General features: G+C 33.6%; 1 protein-coding gene across 5 annotated transcripts in view; it reads right to left on the reverse strand.

Moving 5' to 3' along the window:
* The window catches only part of ELMOD1 (ELMO domain containing 1), a 67,512-nt gene that overhangs the window by 22,374 nt on the left and 20,363 nt on the right, over positions 1–24,775 (reverse strand). For 3 of the 5 annotated variants that reach the window (XM_074304343.1, XM_074304347.1, XM_074304344.1), the window contains exons 2-5: positions 22,794–22,895; positions 8,849–8,994; positions 8,647–8,675; positions 6,448–6,545 (exon numbers count right to left, since the gene is read on the reverse strand). In XM_074304343.1, coding sequence (XP_074160444.1) covers positions 6,448–6,545; positions 8,647–8,675; positions 8,849–8,994; positions 22,794–22,810 — 290 coding nt within the window. In that variant the 5' untranslated portion in view covers positions 22,811–22,895. Of the gene's footprint in view, positions 1–6,447; positions 6,546–8,646; positions 8,676–8,848; positions 8,995–9,186; positions 15,417–15,462; positions 15,600–22,793; positions 22,896–24,775 lie in introns of those variants that run through there. The other 2 variants (XM_074304346.1, XM_074304345.1) reach the window with 2 other exon arrangements.

Raw genomic sequence — 24,775 nt, forward strand, 5'->3', positions numbered from 1 at the left:
GCAAAAATTGGCTTTTATAATTTCTATCGTTTGGTTGCATTGTATTTCTGCCCTCTGGAGTATTAGAAATGTTGCCACATTCTATTTGACAGTCCTGTAAGTACTCTTCTCAGTCTTCTCCTCTTCAGATTAAACATGCTCAGTTTCATTCTCTATTCCTCATATTTCATGATTTCAATTCTCTTCATCTTCCTACTCAGTTCCCTTTACTGCTCACTGTAGTTTGTCAGTTTTCTTTTGAAAATGTGACTTGCAAAATTAAACACAAGACTCAAGATACGGCAAGCAGAAAGTGAGACAATTACTTCCTGAGATTTTTATTAAAGCAACCCAAGATTTTGTAAGCTTTTTAAATGTTGTTTTGTTTACATCATTTAAGCTTATGTTCAAGTAAAACTCCTCTATATTTTTCATACGAACAACTGCCAAATCAGTTAGATCTTTTTCACCATATATTTACACTTTCTTTTTTTAAAAAGTAAATTGTGGTGATAACTTCATTTGTACTTTGCTTAGTTTTGTCCATGTCAATATCTCTTTATTCTTTTTTTAAAAAAAGCCATACCTTAAAACAAAGATTTTTTTAAAGAAAAAAAGAAGAGAAAATATTCATTAAAAGTGATCAATACAATAAGAAAATCTGGTTATATGAATTGCTCCTCACTATAGACCTCATCCTCTGCAAAAGAGGCAAGAAGTTGTTTCTTTTGTATCTCTTCTTTGGGGAAAATCTTGCTCTTTCCAGTTTCAAAAAAATCATTTTAGTTTTTTTTTTCTGTGGTTGTCTTTCCCCTTATTTTCCTGAGGTCATCACATCCTTTGTTTTCCTAGTTCTGTTCACAGAACTTTGAATTAATTTGGGACATTAAAAAAAAAACAAAGTCTAAACATAGGACTTTATATTCATCCATGCTCAATTTTACCATTTTGGTTTCAAGTTCATATTGTATTCCACTGAGACTATTGGCTCTATTTATTCACAATAGTGGCAGTTCCTTTTTATCTTTTCCAAGTTACTGATAAAATTGTTGAACATGACAGGACAAAGGACAGAAACCTATGGTACTACACTAGAAATCTCCATTCGGCATGGTATGGAACCATTAATAGATAACACAGATTTAATATTCTACCATTAATAAGGTGAAACGAAATAGAGATAAATCTTAAGTTTAGCATTTAGGGTTGAAATCCAACTATACTATAACAGAATAAGAAAGATGTGGCAAGACAGCAGTTCACATAGAAACACAAAGGAGTTTTAATGGATTTCAAATTCCATGTGAGTAAATCATGTGATATATCCATTTTAAAAAGTTTTTATCTTATCCCACAATGATTAAAGTATGATGTCTATAGCAAGGACAATAATGGTTCTTACTCAATTCTGCTCTGGCTAATTATATAGAAAGTCACTTGAGCAGCCTCAGGATGATATCTAATGAGTGACACTGACAAGCTGTCTGTCATCTAAAGGAAACTGATTTATGAAATGTTTAAGAAACTTGAAATATTGCCATATTATACAAAGATTTATTGAAAGAATTTGGGATGTTCAGCTTGGAGAGGGTAAGATTTAGGGGTGATATAGTTATCATCTTCAATAATCTGAAGGGTTATCATCAGGAAGAAAACCTGGACATTCCTTGTGGTTTCAGTGAGTAAAAGTTTCAAGAAATTAGATTTCAGTTTGATATAAAAATAATTTTCAAACAAATCAAGAGTTTTAAAAAATGGAAGAGCTTTCCTTGGAAGAGCATGCATTACCCATCACTTAAGAACCTTAAGTGGATTCTGCATGACAAATTTTGGTTATCCTATAGATGCAGATTGATATTATCAGGTAAGATTTCTGACATAAAAGGTCCATTTTGATGCTACAATTCACTTATTTATTCAGATGGTGTATTTATGAGTATTAAATAAGCTTACATAAAAAAGAAGATAGATGTCAATATCATGTAACAATTCTGTGTAGCTCTCAAACATTTTATTCCTGAAAATTCTTTAATTCATGATCTCATTTAAGTTATTACTATTAATCATAATGGTAATATTTGACATTTACATGAACATTTGAAGCTTACAATGTGCTTCAAAGACATCTCATTTGAGTCTTACAATGGCTTTGAGAGTCTGGTATTATTATCCTCATTTTATAGATTAGGAAGTGGAAAAGTTAAGTGACTTGCTTATGATCATATAACTTATTCAGTATGTATGGCAGGATTTGAATACAGATTTTCCTGATTTTAAATAGAACTCTCTTCATGCTGCTCAGCATCTCACCTACTTCAAGGCACTGAACATTTGTGGTGATGAGAGTAACAGAATAGAGCAAATATAGTATGTTAATCTTTAACTTTACAGACCAGGTAAATGGGCAGAAAGATTAAGTGATGTCCTAATTTGAGGGTAAAAATGGAATTAAATGAACTCCTCATGTTGTTTGTACATTCCTAAGCTGTTGAACTATTATACTACCCAGAGTTCCTAGGTAGTGCCATGTGGAACAAAAGGCAGAGTCAAAAGACTTGGGTTTGAATCTTAACTATTCTACTTATGAGCTCTGTGAACTTGGATAAATCACATCAGCTTCTTGAGTTTGTCATTTGTAAAATGGGGACATCACCTATCTTCCAGAGATTTTGTGAGCATCAAAGACCATATGTGTTCAAAAATCAATATACAAATATCAGTTGTACTTACTATTGTTATTTCTTTGTAAGTCCATTAATATTTAATTAAATGAAAAAAAGATTTAATTGAATGATATTCATGTTCATTTGCATGACATTGGCATATTGTATCAATTTCCAAATTATGGATAATAACAGAGTGACACTTTACTCAAGAAATGAAGATAATAAAAAGAATGCTTAGGTGTGTGGCATCTATGATTAAAATACAACTTTACATTTCCACTTATATAATACTTTTACAATACTTTTTTTTTTTTTTTGGCTGAGGCAATTGAGGTCAAGTAATTTGCCCAGGGTCATAAAGCTAAGAAGTGTTAAGTGTCTGAGGTCAGGTTTGAACTCAGGTCCTCCTGATTTTAGGGCTGGTGCTCTATTCATTGCACCACCTAGCTGCCTCAATACCTTGTTTCTTTAAATCCTCAAAACATAGCTATGGGGAAAGCAATATAAATATCATTCTCATTTTGCATATGATGAAACTGAAGTTCAGGGAAATAACATGACATGCGCAAAGACAACAATCAATAAATGGGCTGACTAGGATTTAAACCTAGGCCTCCAAATTCCATATCCAGGGTTCTTTGTACTTGACATATGATTTTTCTGCAAAAGGGAGGAAAAGTGGAAGAGGCAGGAGAAAACAACAAAGTATCCCATAAAGTATCCTCCCAATTCTTTCAATGAAAGGGCTAGCAAGAGCTCCTGAGTATACACACTCACATATACATGTATGGATTATTTCTTTTATTACATTTTTATTCTTACTGCTTAGCACAGAAGTTTAGCACATAATAATATTTGCTAACTGATTCATACCATAATTTCATAGATGAAATATAGTCAGGATAAACTCAATCTAATTAAATCTTTCTCAGTACTTATTGGGCCATCATGCACATTCAGGCCCAATTATTATCTTATGTCTTAAATTCTTAGTTTAATTTGATAGAAAATAAATTGAGATCTTCCCAAATTTCTTCAGAAAAAATATCAACCATGTCGTTTTAATATGGCATTTATCACATGATAATAATGAAGGAAGGAAATAGGCATTTATTAAGTACCAACTATCTACTAAACATCGTCCTAAATGCCTTACAAATGTTATCTTATTTGATACTCACAATAACCCTGGGAAGTAGGTATTATTTTTGTCACTTTTCACAGTAGAGAAAACTGAAGCAAACAGGATTAAGTGACTCGCCCAGGGTCACACAGCTAGTAAGTGTCTGAGGTCAGATTTGAACTCAACTTTTTGATTCTAGATCAAGTGTTCTCTGTTGCTTTTGTTGTTTAATCATTTCAGTCATGCCTGATTCTTCATGGCCCAATTTGGGGTTTTCTTGGCAAAGATATGGGAGTAATTTGCCATTTCATTTGACAGATGAAGAAATTGTTGAGTGACTTGCCCAGGGTCACAGAGTTAGTAAATGTCTGAGGCTGGATTTGAATTCAAGTCTTCTTGATTTCAGACCCAATGCTCTATCCACTGTATTACCTAGATGTCTTGGTATTCTCTCTACTATAACATTAATTCACTCTCTGTAAATATACGTAAGTAAAAAGTAAGAAAGGCAGCATGAAGGTGTATACAAAAGACTAGAATCAGGGAGACCTGAATTCAAGTCCTGTCTCTGACACATACTAGATAGCTATATAAGGACAAGCATTTAACTTCGCAAGTACCACTTTGAGACTGCAAGGTGCATAGATATTGTCTGCATTGGTAGCAGGAGCTTCCACAAGGAGTTCCCTGTTCAGATGAAATAATAAATTTGGATCAGAAAAGGCAAAAAAGGAAAAGGAAATGAAGGAAGTAAAAGGATGGAATATAACCAATTCCAGAATTAGAATTCTGTTTAAAAACAAAAGTGCTCTAGAACAGTGAATGACTCCAAAATCAATAACTTTAAAATTTTTTAAAAATTAACTTATTATTAATTAATTGATTACATTTATTAAAAAAATTTAAATGTTCTTTTAGATTCCTGTTGGCTACAATTCTTGGATGTTGGTGCTTGCCATGTTCCCCATTTGCAAATACTTAAAATAGTACTGTCTATACATCAGAAAGTTTCTGATGAAGAGCTTTTATTATCTTCATTTTACAGATGAAGTTTCTGAAGCTCACCTAGGTTAAATGATTTGTCCATGATCACAGAGCTATTGTCACAGAGGAGATTATAACTCAGATCTTTCAATTTCCACATCTGCCATTTTCTCCCCTTCAAGAGATGTGTCAAATACCTGGTTCCCAACTACATTCACTCCATCAGCAAATTAAAGTGTTTCCAGCTCATCAATCTTGGATTCTTTTTGAAACTCCCTTTGCTAAAGATCTTTGCCAAAATCTGACTTAAAAATCATGGAAAGTGAAGGGTCAATATGAACTAACTAAAGCTGAGAGTGGAGCAGCTTTCTAGGCAAATATCCCTGAAGCATGAGGAGCTGTCCACCAGATTATCAGCTTCTCCTGAACTATAAAAGCTCATTCCTTGATAGAGCCGAGGACAGACAGGTTCAGTGACAGTGGGAGAATTCTGTGTTAATATGAAGCAGACACCAGATAAAGAAGCCATGCAAGTGTTCTTATCCTCCTGGTTGTATATGAAGCATCTTTTGTGACATCTTTCTGTGTCAGAAGCACTAGTGCTCAACCCAGAAAGGATGAACATGAAATCACTGATCTGTCTTCAACTTTTAGTTTTAGACAGTTTCCCAGAGCACTAAGATTTTAAATGACATGTTTGTGTGTGTTAGAAACAAGACTAGAAACTAAGTTTTCCTGACTTCATCAACTATTCCCCGTCCCATTTATGAAACCACATCAGTGATATGTATTAATTTTCAGTAGTCAGTTGGGACTGTTTGATTTGAAAATAAGAGAACCATGGCTCATCATTGTATTCTAAGAAAACAAAAGGAAAATTAATAGGTCAGCTTTCTATCTTGAGAGCTGGCATAATGTTAGGGAGTAGTGTTGAACTCAGAGATGACATAAGGATGACATAAGGTAAATATTGACTTAGGAAAACCACATATTAACATGGTCTAGATACTATTGTATTTTTATTTATTTATTAAATATTTCCCAATTAAATAAATTCCCAATTTAATCTGCAAGTAATCTGGAGTTAATGTAGTCAGGTATTTGACACATCTCTTGTAGGACATAAAATGGTAGATACGGAACTTGAAAGATTTGGTTTTTCAGCCTGTCTGTGACAACAACTGTGTGATTATGAACAAGTCCCTTATCTTGGCTGAGTCTGTTTCCTTTTCTATAAAATAAAGATGATAAAAGCTATAGCTTTTATAGTGAATTTAGATGGCAAAATGAATAGGGCCCTGAACCTGGTGTCAGGAAGATCTGTGTACAAATAGGACCTGAAGCACTTACTGATGTGATCGTAGAGAATCACCCAATGTCTGCTTTTTCATTTGTAAAATAGGGACGATAGCAGGACCCATCTCCCAGTATTGTTGTGAGAATCAATATTTGAGATATTTGAGATAATATTTGTAAAGCACGTTCAAATTTTAAAGCACTATATAGACACTAGTTATAACACATAAACACTTTGAAAACCTAAAGGAGCCACATGTACATGAGCTATTATTATGAGCATGAATGAAATAAATGAAACATATTTAAGAGCTTATTATTGCCAAGTACTACTTGACATCATTTATGCAAATGAATATAGTAACCATCTTTTATATTTTTGATTCAAGAAATGCTTACTGTGGATTTATGTCAGGATTGATTTTTTTCAGTTCCATGATGTCATCAACAGTCTTTTCAATTGCATCAGGGTGAACACTTATTGAAGTCTGCAACAGCTGCAAAGCATGTTGAAAGCAATTACTTCTTTGGTCATTTGCTTTCCTTTAAGAGCTCAAGCAATGGTAATTTTAAACAATATCTATGTTTATAGAACTTTGAATCAGAAGGAAGAAATGAGGAGTCTAGTCCAACCTCCTCATTTGACAGATGAGCAAACTGTGTGACCATCAGTGAAATAACTTGTCCCAAGGTCACAGGAAACTCAGGATTTGCTTCCAGCTTTTCCAAGTCTAAATCCAGTGTTCTATCCACTATACCACCCTGGTGGCTAAGATGTCCATATTTCTGTTGCATATGAAATTATAAAATTTAATAGCAAAAAATTACTACAAATAATCCACATAAATGCTTAAGAAATTAATATCTACATAAATGATAATGGTATTTCCTCTAAAGAAAATTTATCTGAATTATCTAGAAAAATTTCTTATCAAAAGTATATATAATGACATAAATAGTAGAAATGGCTTTTATGGATTGCTTTTTGAGAATTCCCAACCCTATTTTTTTCTAATTTTGTTTCAATGAATAGACTCTTTTGTTGATGAATATTTTTCTTCTTTAAAAAAATTTAAATTAAAATTTGTAAAATTTTTGTAATTTTTTCTAAATAGTAAAAAGCAGCATGACACCCATGGGAAGGGCTCTCAATTTGGAACTACAGAATCTGGGTTTTAATCCAAATATTACAACTAAGCACTTGTTTTCTTGAGTAAGTCACTTCTTTTCTCCAGGCCTTAGTTTACCTCATCAGTAGAATGAGAGGATTGGGCTTATTGTTTAGTTATTTTTCAGTTGCATCTGATTTTTTGTGACCCCTTTTGAGGTTTTCTTGGCAAAGATACTTGAGTGGTTTGCCATTTCCGTATTGAGCTCCTTTTATAGATAAGTAAACTGAGGCAAACAGGGTTAAGTTATTTGCCAGGATCACACATAGTATGGGTACTCAGGTTTGCCTGACTCCAAGTCTGGCACTCAATTCACTCTGCCACCTAGATGTTCTGAGGGTAGGACCAGATTATTTCTAATATTCCTTCTAGCTTTAAATCCTTATGTACATATATACCCAATCAAACTTTCCAAAACTAATGTTTTATCTTTTAAACAAAAATGGCTTCTAATAGAACTATAATATAATACATATTGTTTAAAAGGGGGCATATGGGAAAATCCATTTGATAGATGATTAGAGAATGAAATTTTAAAAATCAAAATTCACAATAAAAGAAAAACATAAGAGACTGAGAAGTCATCTTTTAAAAAGCAATTATTGATTTCTTGCTTCACAAGGAGTGCTAAACTCTATGTATTAAAAAGCTAGTGGCATGTTCAAAGTACAGGCTTTATTACTGGGAAATTTTGACTATGTAGTGAATTGATTTAGATGTAAAGAAAATTCTACTTCCTAGGTGTGTGACCCTGTGCAAGCCACTTAACCCCAATTGCCTCAGCAAAAAAAAAAAAAAATCAATTGTATTTCTCATTTTCTCTTCATTTGTTCTTTAAAAACAATTCACTCTTTTAAAAAAAAAAAAACATTGTTGTTATTTCCCAATGATCCTCTCCCTGTTGTTTATGGAACCCTCCCTTGCCTTAATGAAGCATAATCAAACAAAACAAATAAACATATTATCCATTTCTATAAATCTATATCTCATTCCACACCCATTGCCTACCACTTTTCTGTGAAGAGGAATGAATGAATATAGGGGACGTTTACTCTTAGTCCATTACTTCTGTTGTAAAGAAAATATAAAAAAAAGCACTGTCCAGTAATATTAATTTTGTCCTTTGTAAAAATGTAAGAGGATAATTTCCATGAAGTACTTTGCCAATTTAGAGAAATAGATATCAGAAATATAAGCTTCCCTATTTGGTTGTGCCATATATTTTGTGTATTTTTAGGGAAAAAAAACCATGCAAAGGGTCTGCAACTGGACACAATGCCATGGTTTGAAGCAAGTAAACATTCTCATTGAGTTTTGGTGATCACATAGCTCTGAATGTTTCTTAGTCACATCCTATTTTGAAGGTGGAAAATGAGCATCAAATGAAAGTTACCTGGAACTCCATGAAAAAATGTAGAACTTAACTCACCTTACTTTTTGAGTCCTTCAATGATGATTCTGTTAAAGAAATAAATGAAAATGTCACTCAATAGTTCTTCTTTCTAGACATTTTGTTTTGTACACATTAGATATAAAATTACTTTACTTGGCCATGACCTCATATAACTTCCCAACTTTCCCAACTCTGTTGTGCTTTGTCTATTTTGTCATTTATTTTAAATTTTATTTACCTATTTTCATGGTTCTGCCAGCTCCTGGCTTATTATTGTAACAGATTCTTTGTAGTTCACATCGTCCTGTCAGTTTCCTCACCACAAATTTCATACAGCGCCACAGGCACTTGCAGTAAAAATACACACAAACCTGGATCAGCATCCTTGAAAGAGGGGAAAAAAAAAAACAAGATTTCAAATGAAATAGTGGGACCATAATGATTGCTTTGAAAAGTACCACCACCAAGAGGAAAATAAGCTGCTATCACTAGGAAGGCCAAACATCACACATTAGGATTTCTAAGCATGTTAAAAAAAAACAACAGAATTATAGATATTAAAAGGGAGGAAAGTACCTGAGAAGTTACCTGGCTCTCCCCTTAGCTTAACAAGAATCTCAAATACAGCAAGTTGTCAGCTTCAGCTTCAGCTCAAAGGTGCAGCTCAACATACTTTTGGATAGCTCTAATTATCATGAAATTTTTTCCCATCATTCCTAAATCTTTCTTAATGTCCATTTTTTGATCATAACTCTGTCCTATGGGGCCAAGCAGAATAAATTCAATTGCATCAAATGCTGAAGACTGATACCATGTTTCCATTCACTCTAAGTCTTCTCTTCTCCAGGCACACAACTAAATTTCTTCAAGAACAAATTGCACATTTACCTGAGATGATACCTTGAGTTGGAAGGGACCTTTAAAATCCATCCTAGTCACAAATCCTTTTTGCTACTCTTTGACAGAGGGTCACTGGCTTAGAGAAGCCAGGTGGCACATTGGATAGAGTGCTAAGCCTGAAAGAAGGAAGATTCATCTTCCTAAGATCAAATCTGGCCTTGGACACTTAGTAGCTGTGAGACCCTGGGAAAATCACTTGACCTTCTTTGGCTCATTTTCCTCATCTGTAATGTGCTGGAACAGGAAATGATAAAGTAGTGCAGTATTTTTGCCAGGAAAACTCCAAAAAGAGACAGACACAATGGAAAAGACGCAATATTAACATCAAGTTTCCATTCTGATCTTTCTCTTCAATTACAAACTAATTCATACAACTAGAATCTTACCAACAGCAAGGCTTTAAAATCTTCATGGGTACACTATTCATACCAGTGCCTAAGATTCAATTACTAGTGATCTAGGGGAATAAAGGACAATTTAAGTTATGGATTGGAGGGAAGGGGAGAAGAAATTCAAGGAAGGAATAGGACAATGAAAATGTGCAATGGAGGGAAAGAGCTACTCAACTCCCATTTTTAGATCTATTTTACTTAACAAAAATAACGATCTTCAGACTGGAAAAAGTAGAAAAAAATAGTTCACAGGAAATTGACTCGAGATAAGTGAAGAGATGATAAGAAAATATACCTAGCCTGACTTCTATAAAAGTTTAAATCATCAGACCAAAGGACTCAAAAGAATTTAATAGCTACTATTTTTTGGTTGTCAAGTGTAATCTTTTAAAACTGAGCTACTAAAAGAGGTCCCAATGAATTGTAAGAAAAGTAAATGAAACCAATTTTCAAAAAAGAAGAAAATGTTTTCTTCAAACAAAATACTAATGTAGCTTAATATAATGAACACAATGTATGGTATTGGGGTCAAAATAATATGGGTTCAAATCTTGCCTCTGAAATTTTATTAATTATATAAACACAGGCAAATCATTTAATACCTTAGAACCTCAGTTTTCTTGTCCACAAAATAAATTCAATTGTACCTTCTATGCAACAGAATTTTTATGAGAATCAAATGACACAACGGATGTAAAATATTTTGCAAACTTTAAAATGCTTTATAAGTTTGAACCCTTATTTCTGAAAAATTCTAAAAGGATGGTTTGGCAACATTTAGAAAAGCAAACATTTGCTCTTTAGTAAAGTTTGAGTTCCTTGAGAATAAATTATTCCAGACTTTTCTTCTTCCCTTTTCTTACACAGGATCAGATTTAGATTTAGAAGTGTCTGATTAATCCAACCTCCAATTTTACAAATAAAGAAGGCTATGAAAGATGACATTTTTTTTTTTTTGGAGGCAATCGCCCAAGGTCACACAGCTACTCTGAGGTTGGATTTGAACTTAGGCCCTCCTGATCCCAAGGTCAATATTCTGTCCATTGTGCCACATAGCTGCCCAAAAGATGACATTTCTTTGTTGTTGTTTTTTATTGAAGCTTCTTTTTTTCAAAACATATGCACAGATAATTTTCAACATCCAAGAGAAGAATGCTTAAATCTAGTGGTTTAAATTAGGTAATATATCTTTTGAATAGGTTAATGACGTTAGGGAATGGCAAATTAGGATAAACTACACTAGACTCTTGTTCTTTGGGAGGTCTTTTATGTTGCTAGGGCCAGAGCAATTTCTCAAGAAGGAAACTTGTGAGGAAGAAGGAAATAATGATTTTATAAGTTGCTATTGTTTAAACAAAACAAAACCAATGCCAAACAACAACAAAAATGCCTAGTCTTACCTATCCATATTTATTGTACTGCCCATAAAAACCTCCTATCACTAAAGCATTTCAATAAATGCTGATGAAGCACTAACTTTGTGCAAGGGTTTTTGCTAGGGAAGTAGGGATTGAAAGATGCACTACTCTTTGCCCTCAAAGAGTTCACATTCTACATATAAAAGGAAATGACTGTCCTTTCCTACTTCTACAGATCTCTCAAGCTGCCTTTGTGATTCACTTAACCTAATTTCACTTTTTTGTTACAGAATAAGCTTAGTATGATTTATTAATGCTCTATACCCCACTAAGGTTGATCATGGGTCCCTTTTGGGATTGTGACAAAATGACCTCCTTACTATTAATATCTATATTATCACTATCTAAGAAATGGCAAAATTTCAAAAATAGGATTCTGGGAGACCATTCTCTGGGAATAAGGAAGGTATTTAATAGAAAATCTGCACTTATATTCTTTGATGATGACCATCATACTGTCCACACCAGCTATTCCAAACCTTTTCTTTTCTCCTTACATCATCTACCCCATCAATAACTCAATAAAGGTCAGAATTGGACCTTTCCTCCTAGAATATTGAGTATATCGATATTATTTGTCATTAACTCCTTCCTTAATCCAGATTTTAAAATGCCACGCATTATTCCCCATTCTCTTCTCCTTTCCTCCAGTCTCCAAAAATGGTCTTTATCCTTGCCCAAACCAACTTCTACTTATATTCTTAATCCTATCTTTCCTGAAAACTTTCCCTACTCTTAATTCCTTCCCTTTCATTTTCAATCTGTCTTTATCTATTGTCTTCTTCCCTTTTGCTACAATATATTCTGTTCTCTATCATCTTTAAAAAGCAAACCAATAAAAAACTCCTTCACTTAATTTTTTTCTTCTTCTCAATTTTCCTTTTTGTCATAGTCAAACTCTGAGAAAAAGACATCTGTATTCATTAGCTCTATTCCCATGCCTCCCATTGACTTCAATTGGATTCTGACCTCAATACTTCAATAAAACATCTCTCCCCAAGATCATTAATGATCCTATAATTACAAAATCAAATGGAATTTTCTTAGTCTTTATTCTACTTGATTTTTTTTCCCTGAGGCAATTGGGGTTAAGTGACCTGCCCAGGGTTACACAGCCAGGAAGTGTTAAGTACCTGAGATCACATTTGAACTCAGGTCCTCCTGACTTCATAGCTGGTGTTCTTTTCACTGCACCATCTAGCTGCCTCAACTTGATTTTTTTTAACAGATTTTAGCACTATTAGTCTTTGTCTCTTTTGAGATATTACCTTCTTCCTTAGCTTCTGAGATTTTCTCTTACTTGGTTCTCTTCCTAGTGACTTGATACTCTAAGGTCTCTTATACATTGCTGGTGGGGTTGTGAACTAATTCAGTCATTCTATGGAACAGTTTGGAGCTATGTCCAAAGGCTTCTAAAGCTGTGCATACCCTATGATTAGAAGTAACCATTTTTAAGTCTGTATTCCAAAAAAGAATTTTTAAAAAGACAACAGAAAGAAAAAGTACCTATATATAAAAATGTTTATAGCAGCTTTTTTCCCCTGATAGCAAAGAATTGGAAATTGAGGGAATACCCATCAATTGGGGAATGACAAATGTGTGATTATAGTGGAATTGTGCTATAAGAAATGATTAACAGTCCAGCAAGGTCTCTACTGAATCTATATCCCCCAAAAATAATTAAAAAGGGAAAAGGATCCACATGTGCAAAAATGTTTATAACATCCCTTTCTGCAATGACAAGGAACTGGAAATTGATTGGATGTCCCTCAGTTTAGGAAAAGAATAGTTATGGTATATTTAACATATATAAAACTGCCTGCCATCTAGGAGACAGGGTGGAGGGAGGGAAAAGAAAAGTCATAACAGAAGTGAGTGCAAGGGATAATGTTGTAAAAAAAAATTACCCATGCATATGCACTGTCAAAAAAAAGTTATCAAAAAAAAGGATAATTATGTTATATGAATGTAATGGAATATTATTGTTCTGTAAGTGTCTTATATTCAACTAGCACAGGGTGGGCTTCCTGAGGACAAGTACTATTTCATTTCTGCTTCCTTTCTCCTAGAATCTAGAACATTTCTTGGCTTAATAGTAGATGCTTAATTATGTTCTTTTCATTTGGATTGATGAATTAATCTTGATAAAGATACCCACTTTGTGCAAAGCAAATCAGCTGACTTATCTAGCACTATTAGAAAGAAAAAAATTATTTTAAATTGTGGTCATATATCCTTTAGATCACATATATAGCCATAAACTATGTGCCTTGTACTTCTAGTAAGAGATCCTCAATAAATGTTAATTTTATTCATTCACCTTCCCACCCTTCTTCTCCCTCTAACTCTTCATACTGATTATACTTTCTAAGCATAAACATGAGATAACTGGCTGTCTTTTGCTGGTAATTCAGTGGACAGAGTTCTAAGCCTTGGGTCAGAATGACTTAAGTTCAAATTTGATCTCAGATACTTATGAGTGATGTAATCCTGGGCAAGTCAACTAACATTTGTTTGCCTCAGTTTCCCCAACTATAAAAGTATAGTAACAACACCTACTTCCCAGAGTTATTGTGAGGATCAGATGAGGCACTGTAAAAGTGCCTTGCACAAAATAGACACTGTATAAATGTGTGTGTGTGTACACAAATGTGAACCCACATGCATGCATATGCATGCATAATATCATGTATGTACATGTGTATATGCACATGTGTGTACATGATTATGCTTATATATAGACATGTATATGTGTATATGTTATATAAACAAGTATATATGTATAATTTTGGGGTTTAGTTGTTTTCCATTTCTCAATTCTAGGTTTAAGCTTCTTAGTTCTATGGGAAAATTCTCACTTAACTCACTAAAATATTCTGTGTGATCCCAGGATTATAAATAAGTGTTCAATGTCCAAGGAAGAAAAAAAATATGCTTAGTTATCTTCTATCTCCATATAAAAATGCATATGGGAAGACTGCTATGTTAGAGTAGAAAGGACAATGATTTTTTTGAATGTGAAAGCCTGAGATTGAACTAACCCTCCTCTTTGCTAGCTGTGTGACTTTGGGTAAGTCATTTATGCTTTTTAAAGTTCAGCTTCCTCATCTGTAAAATGGGAATAAAACAACTTATATTTAGGGTTACATTCACAAGGTAGTGAATACAAAGTGCATTGTAAACGAAAAACATTGCATCCGGTTATATATGTCAGGCTAAATATATGTCAAAATATAAGAAAGTTTTGATATTTTGAGACTGCTCATGCAATCTGTGATTTAGTATATGAGTTCCAGCAATTTGCCTGAGGTAGAGATTAAGTGTCTTGGTTGATTTGAACTCAGATCCTCTTGACTGCAAGCCCAGCATTCTCAGTTACAAGCCATGTTATACATATGTAAGTCTAGACTTGTAATTTCACTGTTAGTGAAGAAACTCCTGTTAGCAACAGAGATCAGCAACTGTTTTACCTTAAAAGGCTTGAGAGGTACCTGAGGCAATGAGCAGTTAAGTGACTTTTCCCAAAATCATACAGGCAGTATCAGAGACAGATTTGAATCCAGCTCTCCCTGATTCTAAACTGGTCCCCTTTCCGTATGGCTTACATAGAAACAAAATAATTTTGAAAACTACTGCTCCAAATGCTATGATGATGATGTTATTTCAAAAAAAAAAAACTGTCTATCCCAAAAGGGTTGACCTTAATTTTGCATTAGCAGAATTTGATTTGATGTATTTTTTCCCATAAATCCAGGACAAACTCTACTGGCATGCTTTGTTCCTGCTATATATTCTCAGAAGGTATAGCTCAGTTAAGAAGATGACTTATGGCTCTATCAGGAGCTCCCAGCAGGGTTCTTTGGCCGTCATTATGTTCATTTTTTATTATTTAACATTCATCCTCTTGCTTGTACCTAGAATAGCTACCCAAAGCAAATTATTCAAAATGGATCACATGGCTGCTACAAATAAGAGAGAGGCTAATTTTCTATGAAGCACTTGCTAAGATAGCAGTTTGTGCAGGAATGAGTCTGTTGAAAAGGAAAAGAGAGCAAAAGCCAGAGCTAATAGCAAGTGCGGGGATGGGGGGGGGGTAGAGAAGTGGAGGGGGAAGTCAGGAGATGAAAGAGAGGGGCTGGTACCTTGTAATGTTATACTACGCCTCCACCTTATGTGTGGGTGAGTGACATTGCCTTTAGCGACATAGAAAGAAAAATGGCTTATTTTGAACAGTTTCAATAAATGAACTAATGGAAATTAACTCTTGCTTGAAGAAATCCTGCAATAAAAAAAGTAAACCAGTGAAGAGAAGGGTTAATGCTATAGAAACAACAAACAATATGGTAAGACACAGATGACAATGAGAAATTTTTATTTTGTTTCCATAACCATGAGAGTTACACAACAAAACCACTCTGTGTATAGGAAGTAAGAGGAAATATCATACTCCTCAGGGCCTTCATTGTTTCATACAGTGTTCTGAAACCACCACATTATTTTAGTTACAGGGAAGCTGCTGTCCATTTAAGCTCTTTGTTAGGTGATACTGGCAACTCAGCATGGAATCCTTCTCCAATGTGACTCTAGTTCATTGCCTGAGGTTTCCTTGTGAAGAAAGGCGCTGGGAGAAGACTGTGCAGGAGTCTCTACACAGAGCCCCTGGCAGTGTTTCATGGCAAAGGCTTGTATCTTCTCACAAGGACAAGAAAGAAGAACCTGTTTCATCAAACTTTAAGTGTGAAAAACATCTAATAAAATTTAGGAATCAGAGAATTAGCATGGAAAAGTCAGAAGTTCAGGTTCCAACTCAGACATTAGTGATTTGTGTAAACATGAACAAGTTACTTACTATGGAGAAGGAATATCAGCAATAAGCTCCGAAGACAAAAGGAATAATTTAGATTTGGGCCTGGGGAAAATCAGGTTATGTATTCCAGAACTGTTTATCTGAGGACAGTGCGAAATTGATTTTGTTACTATTGCTATTTGAGGATGTAATAATCTTTTATGGAATTTTTGTCTAATACTTTTAAAATCCCGAAACTGTAGCAAAGAGATATATCACACATGAATGGAGCTCTTATAAACTCATTCTATGACTTTTTTCAAAACACAAAGATGAAAGACCCATACTTTTGTGAAGATTAAAAACATGCTTTTTTTTTCTAAATGCATTTTCTCTTTTCCATTCCATTTATTCCCTTTTCCATCATTGATTGCCAAAGTATGGCACCATGACAAATGTTAACTTGTGTGATCAGAGTATACTTACCAAATGTGCTTCCCAAATTATAATTTTAATAATTAACATTTTTCTATTTGTATTAAATCAGAATATATTAAAGAAACCTTGACTTCAATTCCAATAAATGCATTCAACATATTTTTTATTAAATATGGGCATTTCTTCCTTTTCCTTACGGAGACATAGGGTACTTTTTTAAAAAAAGGGAATACCTTTTCAGTCAGTCAATATAATTGGTACCATGGGAGACATTTTGCTTGATATAAATTTCAGGATTTCTGGAAGTCACTGGTCTATAGTTTATGAGAGCCATCATCTTCCCTCAGAAGTTTTATTACTATGATGCTGGGAAATATAGGAAGGGTTAATGAAAACTAATTTTGTATTAGATAAGGCAAAGAAGTCTATGTAATGGCCACTTCAATCATGATCTTTATAGTTAATATATTTTTCAAAGTATCCAGATATAGGTCATAAAAATAAAAATTTACTAATCTTTCTTATCTTACTGATTGTTGTGGTTGAGTGGGGTAATAAAAGGGATTCCATAAATCACAGATTAGTAAGCTTGATATTTCTATATAGAACAATTCTACAATGGATTGTTTAATGAAGCACTTTTAAATGCTTAGAAAGGAATGATCATTAGGAGTAAGAATGGTTTTTCTAAGAACAGGCCAGATGAACCTTATTTCTTTTTTTTTTTTTTTTTTTGGCAGGATTATCAGAAAATTGGGGAATATTACAGCCATACTATATTGGGATTTCAGCAAAGCTTGTGACAAAGTTTTAGAACACCCTTATGGGCAAATGTGAGCTAAATTATAGAAGAGTGAGATGAATTAAAAAACAGTTGGATGATTGGCCCCCAAAAATGTTCATTAATGAATTGAATTCAGCATCATGGCATGTTTCTAGGGAACATGCCACAGGGATCTAATCTAACATGATGAAATATAATCAGGATGAAACAGAGAATCCTGCATTTAGTTTAAAAAGAATCAAATGCACAAGGAAAAGATGAAAGAGTAAGGAATCCAAAGGAAAGACCGGAAGTTTTAATTGTTCATGCCTGCTCTCTCTTCCAGTTTCTGGCTTTTAGAATCCCTGTTTCTTTTAGGGATCTCAAATGCTACTTCCTCCATCTGCTGGTGATATCCCATTTAAGGTGACCTCCCATCTATCCTGTGTTTTTCTTATATATTTTACTTTATATAATCTCTCTCATTAGAATATAAGGGAATATTTTTGCTTTTTCTTTTTGTTTCTAGTTCTTTTCATAGTTCCTGGCATAGTAAGTGCTTAATAAATTCTTGTTGATTGTTGAATGATTAACTACAAGCTTCATACTAATCAGCAATACTAGTCACTATCTATAATAATAAATATCATTTATGTGTCACTTTGAGGTTTGCAAAGGGTTTTATATAACTTCATTTGAGGGTCAAACCCCCCCCACAATGAGGTAGATATTTTAGTCTGGAGTACATTTAGACATCATTGACATTTTACAGGTTAGGAAACAGACTTGGGATGGGGGGAATGGTCATTTACCTAGTTAATGTGAAAAGTAGGAGTTGAAACCAATTGTCCCTGGACCTGAAGTTCAGCATATTTTCCAGTATGCAGTATTGCTTCTCTGTGAGCATCAAAGTTCTGATATTGAATATACTGAATGTGCTTTTAGTTTGGTACTGAACAATACATTTAGGTCCTTTTTGCAAATGCCAAAATATCTTGCTTATTGTGCTAACCTGTTTTTCTTGTTCTGTATTTTTAAACAAATAAACACTTTTGAGATAAAAGGAAAATAAATGATTTAGGATGAAATGAGCTCATCATTCTTTTCACTGGAACATAGAGTATCACAATGATGGATTTCCATTCACTGTGCCAAGACTAAATCATTGCATTCTAATTGATTCAAATATACTCCTGCTAAGGAATAGTGGTGAATTTTTTCATTTCAGCAATAAAAACTAAAAGTTGGAAGGTCCTCATTCAGAGGTCAATTGGTTCCACCCACTCCTCTACTAGAACATAATCCTTTCTACTCCATGAATGAAATTAAGTTTCTTTTAGGGTTTGTGATATGAAAATATGAGGTATATTAAATGATGATTTAATTATTTATATTTGAATGTGGGTCTGCCTATCTTACCCAGGCTGAAAATGTAAGTCTATTTATGTTCTAATCCCACTATTAATCAGCTTTGACCTGCTCCAATCTGGGTGGGTTTGCCACTTTTTAGGTGCCCACCATTTTCTTGCTCTGGAAGATGGGGCTCCCCTATTGGTGTGAGTCTTAGTACTGTAGCTCAGAATCCCCATGCTTAAAATGATTCCCCAACCTCATCCTCTCCCAGTAGCAGAGGTTATGGGAGTGTGCTACCATGTTCAGCTCAAATTTGATTAAATTTGCAAAGAAAGCAAAGTAGGGGCAATCTACATAAGCACTGATGATAGTATAATATTAGACACAGTACAGTTTAGTGGAAGACAAGCCAGATCACTCATCTCTCATACATCTATTCTAGCAAAACTCCAGTTTGCAATAGACTAAAAAATAATAAGGTATCCATTATAGTAATTTTTTTTTGTTCCAGAATGGTGCAAAAAACCCATCCAGAATAGTGCAAAAAACCATCCAGAAACTTGATGGTAATTCCCACCAGCAAAAGTGTAGCAAAGGTATTCCCATCAGGACAGGATAACCTTTCACCATAATCAGAGACAATCTAGGGGCACATGTAACTTATAAAGACCCTGAGTCTAGAGCAGAAAGATCAGAGAGCTCCCCTAAGAAAGTCCCAGGGTGGGGACCTTAGAAAATTTGGGATATGCTAGTGGCTACTATATTATGCAGCACTCACACTAAGTAAAACTGGTTTTTGGGTCCCTAAGACTCTACCCTGAAACTCCAAAGAGAGCCTTGAAGATTGAACACTCTGGGCCTTAAGGATACATGGAGGCCTTATCTTAGGAGGTATAGGATTAGTACAGAAACGCAGGGGAAGATGGACTTTACACAAGTACTATATAAATTCCTAGAAGAAATGAAGCAAAATGTAAAAGATGAAATAAAAGCACTAGAGAAAAGAATTGAAAGGAAAAAATGTCAAATCTCACTTGAAAAGGGAGTCCTCGAAAACTTGAAGAAACCAATCAGAATTCAATGACATCGTGAGATAACAAAACATATTAGAACAAAGCCAAAAAATGGAAAACAGTAAAAGAAAAAGTAAGATATCTGATATAAAAAAACAACCAAACTGGAAAGCAGGTCAAGGAGGAATAGTTTAAAAATCACTGGACTCCCTGGAAATCACAATGTTTTTAAAAAGACTTTGACATTATATTTCAAGAAATCATGACTAAAAACTGAACAGATCTAATATAACTAGAAGACAAAATGAAGACAAAATCACCCATCACTTTCTGAAAGGAACGTTAAATGATAAAAATCCCAAAAATGTCATAAAAATTCATAGCATATATCAAAGAAAACATATTGGAAGCCAGAAATAAGTTCATGTACCAAGGATTCAGTGTCATGTAAAACATCAACTTTTATTAAAGATCAAGAGATCTTGGAATACAATATTCTAAAAAGCAAAAAAAAAAATAGATTTACAAAAAGCTAAATATAATCCTACAGGAGAAAAATGGACCTTTAAAGTTCCCTCTAAGAATTTCTGTTGAAAAGGTCAGCCCTGAATAAAAACTTTTAAATACACACGCAAACATCTAGAGAACCTAGAAAGGTAAAGTTGTTTGAGCAATAGGAAGGCACTATATGATGAGGTATGCTAACATTCCAACGAGGGAAAGGAACCAAATGGCTCTTCAGAACTTAAATAACTTTAATGCATAGTAAATGTAAAAACAGAGGTCCTGAAGAATAGATTGGTTCTATTTTGAGGGTTTGAAGAGATTAAAAAAATGAATGGTAAAGGAAATGCACAAGCATAGAAAAGAGCAAGAAGTGAATGGAATTTGATATTTTCTATTAGTGTGGTACATGAGAAGAAATGTATACAAAAATGGAGAAATAAGATATGGGCAACAGATTAAACTTTATTCTTATCCGAAAAAGACAAAGGAATATTGAATAAACATGTGTATCTATTCACAATTTGGTATAGAAACATCAACCATTCTGTTGAATGAATATTGAATAAGATAAAAGAAAAGAAATAGAATCTAAGGAGCTATCTCAGATTGACTCTTAGACATTTGTGAGTTGGCTATAAAAATTGTGGTATATGAATGTAAGAGGTTATTATTGTATCATAAGATATAACAGAAGCATTTCAGAGAATTTTGGATATTAAAAATGGATACAAAATGAAAGGATCAGAAAAAGACAACAATGCTGTAAAGAAAAGCAACTTTGAAAGACTTAAGAGCTCTGATCAAAGCAATGACCAATTATGTCTTCAGAAGACTTCTGATGAAGCCTATTATCTACTTTCTCACAGAGAAAAGATAGAAATAAGGTGCAAAAAGTGACATAGTTTTGGACAGTGCCTTTGTGTGGCTATTATTTCCCCTGTTTATTTTTTTTTTTATAAGGACTTAAATTTTTTTCTAAGTTTTTAATTGGGAGCAGAGACAGAGTTTGGTAATAGTAATACCAAAAAGAAAAAGGGACACTGAAATATTTTCTAAAATGCACAAAAAAGAACAGAACAGAAAATTTTAAAAAGCAAACAAATGTTTTGAAAATAACATTGTATGTAGAATTTATGATATACTTTTAAAAAAGTAACATGGTTTCATAGAACATCCTCTTTTTGTATTTTGTTACATGCATGAAAATGATCATTACTGTTGCTTAAGTTCAGAATTTTAATAATATAAACTTAACAGAATTTTAAAAGTACTGAACTTAACAAATCAAACTTCTTTTCTTTCCCCCTAAACTAATTTTTTTCTTCTGATTTTACTACTGTGTCACTACCATTTACTTATTATTCTATAGTCCTAATTTATCTTTGAATCTTTCTTCTTATCCTTCATATCCAATCAGTTCAATGCATCTTGTCAATTCTGCTTTCATACTTCTCTCATCCATCCCCTCTTTTCATTTCCCAAAGTCAACAATCTAATATACCTCATTATTTTCTTCCTGGAATAATAATGTGATAGTGTCCTCTTAGATCTTCATGTTTCCTTTGTCTTCCCTTTCCAATACAAATCACTGCTAGAATGTTATTCCTCTTCTCAAAAACTTTCAGGGGGCTGCTACTGATCTCCAGGTTGCCTGGAATTCAAAGGCTTCCACAATTTGGAACCAAAATATCTTTCCAGCCCTATTTCATAGTATTCCTTTCAATAGAGTAAAAGCATTGTGTTCCCAAATCAAATATATAATTATCTCCTGAATATTTCCCAAGCTACTATAGAAAACCTTCCCTAAGCCTCTCTGTAGATAACAACCTACCTCTTTAAACCTAACATAGCACTTTGTTGCATTTCTGCTGTATCTATTATACAAGATGTCCCCACAGTTTCAATGCAATTTTGATATAATATTAAGCTTAATAAAATGTAGTTTTTAGCTATTAAAACTTAAAATTTCACGAAGACTTTTGGGACATTGTACATAATATTGTATATTATAAATATTTGTATAAGCTCCATTGGGCAGGGATCCATCAATCATTGCCTCCACTGCACAACTTTTTGCTCTGAATGAGGTAGTTTTCTATAAATGTTGGTTGATTAGGGAATATTTGCAGAATTGAGCAGAAATAGTGACAGAATAAGAAGACACCAAGAAAATCTTGTAACCAAAAAACAAGAGAAGCCTCAAATGGTTTATTTATCAAGCAAGCACAAGTCCTAAAATTTGTGATATTTTAAATTGTTTAATTCAGGAAAGGCATTCAACATAAAACTTCACTGCTTTTAACAAAACAAAATCTTTCCACAACTAATTTGCAGAGTGTCCTCTTCCATAAAATTGAAGACATGTACAAGGCTGAAGTTTTATTTTCTTATTCCTTCATGTTTGTGGTTGCTGGTCCTTCTGCTTCTCTTTTCATTTTAAAAGACTCCCCATGAGAGTTAAAGTAGAATTAAGCTGCAGTACTATACAACTGTGATAAAAATACTGTTTCTCCAAAACCACAATCTCATTAACTTAAATATTGAGTGATCTGGAAAGATGATAATAGTAACTAGTGCATACCAGTATGTGCCATTAATCTAAAAAAATCTTACCTCAGGAAGTGCTTCATTGTGTCGTTAATGATTTCCCAAATGCTATACAGAATCTTCTTCAAATAATCACTTGCCAATTATTTGGGCAGAAGTTTATTTAGGCTGTAGAAATAAATGAGATAAGTTTAGCAAAAGGGGAAAAACCCAACTGTAGGAGCTCTGAATACATGTGTGCATGGATGCACCTATGTGTTCACTTCCACACATATACAGAGTAGATTATATGATATACTCATGATGCTAATACAACTCAATGTACTTTCATCTATATGAAAATATTGAAGCTTCTTGTTTCTTCGTTTACACTAAGTGACTTTGTGGCACATGTTTAGGGAATGACTGCTATCCTCTATAGACTGTAACATTATTATATTTGGAGTGTCTTCACTACAACCTGAAGAACAAGAAAGGTAAGACAAATAAAACGCCAAAATAAAAATCTATTAAACCCTAGAATACAGTTCCTTTGTGAAAAGAAGAATTGAACAAAGTAATTTCTAATGTTTCCTAATTCTAAGATTCAATGATTCTATACATGAAGCAATGGAACTGAGGCACTGGAATAGAAATCAGAGGATCTGTGTTCAAGCTACTATTTTGGCACTTACTAGTTGTATGGCCCTAGACTAATCACTTACTGAGGCTCAGAAGCCCCATCATAACACTAGAATGTACTATTATAACTGCAAATCACTACGTAAGTGTGAGCTGTTATTATTATTTAGCCATAAGCATCCAGGTAACACCAATCTTGCAAATGAGATGAAAAGCAGTCTAAAAGCAAGCAATAAAGCATCTAAAAGCAACAAAAGTAACTCTTATAAAGATCAGCAATTTAGTCAATGTAGAAAGTATAGAGAGATTTGTCAAGCATATCTTCTTAAGAAGATATCTGATTTAATTTTAAACAGATATTTTATTACTGGTCAGGGGGAAGTCTAAGGCTCTTACCATCAAAGATGAAAAAAGTGAACAGCCGAAGTAAAAAAGTTAGAGTTTCCGATGAAATGGGCAGAAAAGAACTCATTCCTCATGGAATGATATGGTAATGAAGGCCAAAATGCTAATGCTGGATAAAATACAGGGGTCAGTAAAGAAATCTGGGGTCATTAATAAAATGACAAAAAGTGCCTACCTCTGAAGGAAAATTGCTAAGAAGAGGTAAAATTAAAAAAAATATAGTTATTTCAGTGATGCCAAGAATTTAAGTAAAGGACCAATATTATGCTTTATATATTTCACTAGTCTTTGAGAAATCACTATATAGAACAATAACTGATATTTACAATATTCAGATTCATTAAAGGATAAATGACATTCAAAATTCTCCATTTATTAGAGTGGATAAAAGGAATTATTTTAATTTTTTTCTTTTGGAATGATTAAAATAAACTTTTAAAATGTAATTTCCAGTTAAACCACAGGTCTGATATCTATTCCTAATTCTATCCTGGAAATTATCTTGGATTTTTTATTTCTTTAAACTCTGAAAGGGACCTTATAGAGCATCACTATTTCATTCTACTCTTCTTATGAGTAAACAAACAAAAGTCTCAAGGAAGTTAAAAGACTTGCCCCCAAATCACATAACTAGTTAACACTTGGCATATAGTAGGCATTTAATGAAATTGCGGCATTGTTTGAGTGAATTAGTTATGAAATCCTGACTATAACACTAGTTTCCTGACTTCTAGCCCCAGAACCTCTTCAACCATACTATAGATCCCTGCAGAATAGTGAGTTTCCAGTTTTGCTAGTCCAGCCCTGCCAAACAAATAGAAAAAGGGCATACATAAGTATCTCTGCAAGTCTCATATTGACTCACAAAACCACGTGCTAATATTATCTATACTTTATTTTATTTTTATTTATTTTGTTAAAGATTCTCCAATTACATTTCAATCCGGTTTCAGGCTGCACTTAGGAGAGTTATAGGCTACAGAAAGCTGTATGTTTACTCTCTCTATGCTATTCAAAGTTCA

The sequence above is a fragment of the Sminthopsis crassicaudata genome, chromosome 3 (genome assembly GCF_048593235.1).
Source record: "Sminthopsis crassicaudata isolate SCR6 chromosome 3, ASM4859323v1, whole genome shotgun sequence".
Taxonomy (NCBI): domain Eukaryota; kingdom Metazoa; phylum Chordata; class Mammalia; order Dasyuromorphia; family Dasyuridae; genus Sminthopsis; species Sminthopsis crassicaudata.